The 4,413-nt window shown below is 61.5% G+C and overlaps 1 protein-coding gene across 1 annotated transcript; it reads left to right on the plus strand.

The window, feature by feature from the left end:
- The first annotated feature begins 7 nt into the window (after positions 1 to 7).
- On the plus strand, positions 8 to 3,086 carry CSF3 (colony stimulating factor 3). Its single transcript, XM_028486342.2, has 5 exons — positions 8 to 673; positions 786 to 940; positions 1,354 to 1,461; positions 1,607 to 1,753; positions 2,094 to 3,086. The coding sequence occupies exons 1-5, from the start codon at positions 661 to 663 to the stop codon at positions 2,256 to 2,258; spliced, it is 588 nt and encodes a 195-aa protein (XP_028342143.1). The 5' UTR covers positions 8 to 660; the 3' UTR covers positions 2,259 to 3,086.
- Positions 3,087 to 4,413: the final 1,327 nt, after the last annotated feature.

The raw sequence follows: 4,413 nt of genomic DNA on the forward strand, positions 1-4,413 counted from the left end.
GGACAGGGGGCAGGACCCCAATGTTCCTATCTCAGGCCCCCGGCCCCTCAAGAGGGCACTCAGAGAGGCAGCCTCTGGGAATTGGGGGGGGATAGAAATAGGGCAACTAGTTTCTTCCTTCTCAGAATTGGGGGCCTAGGGAGCAGGTGGCTTGAGAATCCCAAGGGAGAGTGGCAAATGGGGCTGACCCAGGACATGTGCCAGGGGAGGGCGGGAGGGAGGGCCCCGAAGCCTAGGCCTGCCTCTTCCCTGGGGTCGACCAGACTCCAGCCTCCCCGGCTTTTATCAGGCTTTTATCATTGGCTCAGCTTTCGTTCAGCGGTTCAGTTCAAACACTCTGGGGCAATTGAGACCTGGGTGGGGCTGAGGGGAGGAAGGGAGTTTGAGGGGGGCAAGACGTCAAAGAAGAATCAGAGATTCCACAATTTCACAAAACTTTCGCAAACACTTTTTTTGTCCCAACCCCCCTGCATTGTCCTGGACACCAAATTTGCATAAATCTTGGGAAGTTATTACTAAGCCTTAGTCGCAGCACCAGGTAATTTCCTCCCAGGCCTCCATGGGCTTGTGTATAAAGGCCCCTGGACCTGGTCCCTGACAGAACCCAGAACCTACTACAGACCCATCCAGACCCCGGCTGAACCTGCTGCCCAGAGCCCCATGAAGCTGATGGGTGAGTGTCCGGGCCCCAGGAGGGGAGAGCTGCGGGGCCGGAGTGGCAGAGGGTAGGGTCCCTGGGCTCCCAGAGAGGTCTGCACGTCTCCTGAGCCCCCGTCTGCTCCCAGCCCTGCAGCTGCTGCTCTGGCACAGTGCACTCTGGACGGTGCAAGAAGCCACACCCCTCGGCCCTGCCAGCTCCCTGCCCCAGAGCTTCCTGCTTAAGTGCTTAGAGCAAGTGAGGAAAATCCAGGCTGATGGCGCTGAGCTGCAGGAGAGGCTGGTGAGTGAGGGCGGCCTGCCGAGGGACAGGGAGGGGACAGAGGTACCGCAGTAGCGGGCAGGGAGGAAAGAAGTTGCGCGGGGCAGCGCTGAGGGGAGAGAGAGAGAAGCAGAGGGTAGCAAAGGGAACCGTGCGGAAAGGACATGGGACGGGAGAGGAGAGACTCAGGGGAAATGGGAGAAAATTAGGAGAGGCAGAGCCCTGGGCGGCTGGTGGGGACCTGGGGGAAGAACCTCTAGGGGACAGTGCTGGGAGGGGCTGGCTGGGGGCTTGGACGGAGGAACGGGGCCGAGAAGCCCGGCAGGACGTGGAGGGAGGGGAAGATGTGGATGTGGAGAGATGGGGGCACTCGGGAAGGAGGAGCCACCCGGCTCTTGCCAGTCCCCCTCACTCAGCATCCTTCCCATCCCCAGTGCACCACCCACAAGCTGTGCCACCCTGAGGAGCTGGTGCTGCTTGGGCACTCTCTGGGCATCCCCCAGGCTTCCCTGAGTAGCTGCTCCAGCCAGGCCCTGCAGCTGGTGAGTGTCCGGAGGGGAGAAGGGAGATGAGGGGATGGGCGGGAAAGGATGACCTGGAAGGCTCCCCTGTCCTCCAGGCTCCATGCTGGGGCCCTGAGGGGGGCAGCGAGGCAGCGTCCCCTGACTTTCCTATCCCATCTCCCAGACAGGCTGCCTGAGCCAACTGCATGGCGGCCTCTTCCTCTACCAGGGCCTCCTGCAGGCCCTGGCGGGGATCTCCCCAGAGCTGGCCCCCACCTTGGACATACTGCAGCTGGACGTCACCGACTTTGCCACCAACATCTGGCTGCAGGTGAGTCTCTTCGCGAGCAGCAAGCGTTAGGGCCCCGGACCGAGCTGGTCCGCAAAGGTGGTGCTGCCAGCCTGGGGACCCCGGAGTTCTCTAGGGCTGGGGCAGGAACATTCTCAGTGGGCTGGATGTAGGGAGCTACCACCTCATCCCAGGACCCTCCCCCATCCCCCCTAGTTGAGGACATGAGGCGGGGGTCACTGGACCTTGAAGAGACCTGGGTTCGGTCCTGGCTCCACCATGAACCCTGGATCGTCTACAGCCCATCAGCCCTTCGCCTTTCCTCCCTGTGCTAACTACCCACTCAGCAGGGCCTGATTGCTGACCTCATCTTCCCCCACAGATGGAAGACCTGGGGGTGGCCCCTGCCGTGCAGCCCACCCAGGGCCCCACGCCGACCTTCACCTCGGCCTTCCAGCGCCGGGCAGGAGGGGTCCTGGTTGCTTCCAAGCTGCAGAGCTTCCTGGAGCTCGCGTACCGTGTCCTGCGCTACCTGGCCGAGCCCTGAGCAAAGCCCTCCCCCTTCAGTGTATTTATCTCTATTTAATATTTATGCTTATTTAAGCCTAATATTTAAAGACGGGGAAGACAGAAAGGAGCCCCAGACTCCTGGATCCTTCCCTCCACCTCCAAGTTTCATTCTCCCGCCTGTAGCAGGGAGAAAAACTCCCGTCTTCCTGTCCCCTGGACTGGGAGGGAGTTGGTAAATACCAAGTATTACTTGCTGTGACTGCTCCCTGCCTGGCTCCGTGGTGGGCTCTGGGGAGAGCCACAGCGAACCCCTACCCTGAGGGTGCCTACCTCGGGGCCCTTGGAATCCTCGGGAAGTCTCCCACGTGGGAGATGAGACAGCCCTGTTTAATATTTAAACAGCAGTGTTCCCCAACTGGGTCCTTGCACCCCTGGCTCTGGCCTGACTTGGCTGCTTCCCTTGAGTCCCCTTTGCCTCGGGCACGGAGCCCATCAGAGGCAGCGCAGCCGGAGCTGGAGCCGGGACGCTTGACCCTGGGGTCCCGCGAATTTGCTGGGGAATCGTTTTAAGATTTTTTTCGGGCACGTTTTGACTCCTTGTGTGGGGAGCCCAGGCATCAGCGACGCCTCTTGTTTTTCTGGATGCGCTATAGACACCACCAGGCTAGTGGCGCCTGCCCCACCCCGCCGGGGTCAGGGTCGGGATTCTGATTCCTTTTCAGGCTGGGCAGTCGTGTCTCTGCCTTGCTGGGTGGGACTGGGAATGTGGGAGGGAAAAGATGAGGGGGTTCGTGTGACGGGGTGTGAGAGGGGCGCTCGACTGTTCACCTTCCCCCTCGGCCCCCACTTTCTCACTGTAGCCAAACTCCACGATAATAAAGTGTTTGTCTCCAGTAAATGTCCTTCCTCCTTCTTGAGTCCGGCTGGTGCCTGGCCAGGGGTCGCGGGCGGGGAGTTGAATGGAGGGCGAGGCCCGAAGGAGGGGAAGAGGAGGTGCACCCACTGGGTGCAGACACTGGGCCGGGCGCTAGGACACGGCAGTGAGCGAGGCAGGCGTGGTCCCTGCCCTCGTGGAGCCACCGCCTGGCAGGGAGGACAGAAGGTAGATGGGTCACCCGTACCGGGAGAGGAGAAAGTAGGGTTGGGGGAGGGGGACTGGGGGGCTCCACAGTCCAGACACAGATGGACGCGGGCCCGAAGTGAGGGAGGATTTAACGTGTGCACAGGGCTTCGGTTTACCATCTTCCATAAACCTTCACCCATCCATGCTCACAGCTGCCCACAAAGATAGAATTGTGAAGGGCCTTTTACAGATTAGGAAGCTGAGGGCAAGGTGACAGCTTGGGTTGGACCCCAAATTCCAGGCTCTGCACTTCTGTGCCTCGTCGAGCACTGCCTCTGATCCGGCAGGGAGCCCGCAGCCTTCCTACCTGTCTCGGGCCTCATGGGCTGAAGAGGCCTGAGCTCACACCTGGGGAGACCGGAGGGGCCGCTTCACAGCACAGGTTCAAGACAAACCTCTGTGCTCTCAGCTGAAGACGCACGTATGCTTCCAGGCTGCCACCACCAGACCAAGGACGTCCAGATGGCCAACCAGTCCCCAGGTCCCCTCCCAAGACTTCCCCATCCTCAGCTCCTGAGTCACTTCGCTTCCCTTCCCCATCTGGTTCCTTCGAAGCAGGGTCGGGCTGAGTGGGGCCAGAACCCCCAGCTGCACGGCTCAGGGTCCCCCCTCTCTAGTTGGTCCTGAAGAAACGGGGCTTGGAGGCGAGCAGGCAAAGAAGGGTTAAACAGAGTTCCTGCCTTCATCCCCCCTCACCCCTCGGCCCTCATACCCCCAGTCCTCTCCTGGAAAGATCCAACTCCGGGCCCGTCAGACTCTGGGCGGGGCTTGGCCCGGCTGGGGAACATCAGAACAGGACACCCTACCCCAGCACCAGCGGGGCCTTTAGCCAAAACCTCTCCCTTTTCAGAGTAAGTCTGACTTGGCGAGGTGGGGGGAAGCGGCAGGCAGGTATGAGGAAGGGAAGCTGCTCCCGCCGCCCCGCCCCGCCCCTACTGAGTGCACCAACCCGGGAGCCCGAGCCCAGCCCTCCTCCCGCACCCTCCTCCACGGACTGCACGGGTCCAAGGCGGAGCCAGCGTTCCCCACCCCCCTGGGACACAGGCACCGACAGCACCAACAGGCACGG

This window comes from Physeter macrocephalus, unplaced genomic scaffold (genome assembly GCF_002837175.3).
Source record: "Physeter macrocephalus isolate SW-GA unplaced genomic scaffold, ASM283717v5 random_835, whole genome shotgun sequence".
NCBI lineage: Eukaryota > Metazoa > Chordata > Mammalia > Artiodactyla > Physeteridae > Physeter > Physeter macrocephalus.

Coding starts and splice junctions, on each gene's coding strand:
- CSF3 (XM_028486342.2), top strand. Junction 941..1,353: donor CTGAGCTGCAGGAGAGGCTG/GTGAGTGAGGGC, acceptor TCCCATCCCCAG/TGCACCACCCACAAGCTGTG. Junction 1,754..2,093: donor CCACCAACATCTGGCTGCAG/GTGAGTCTCTTC, acceptor CTTCCCCCACAG/ATGGAAGACCTGGGGGTGGC.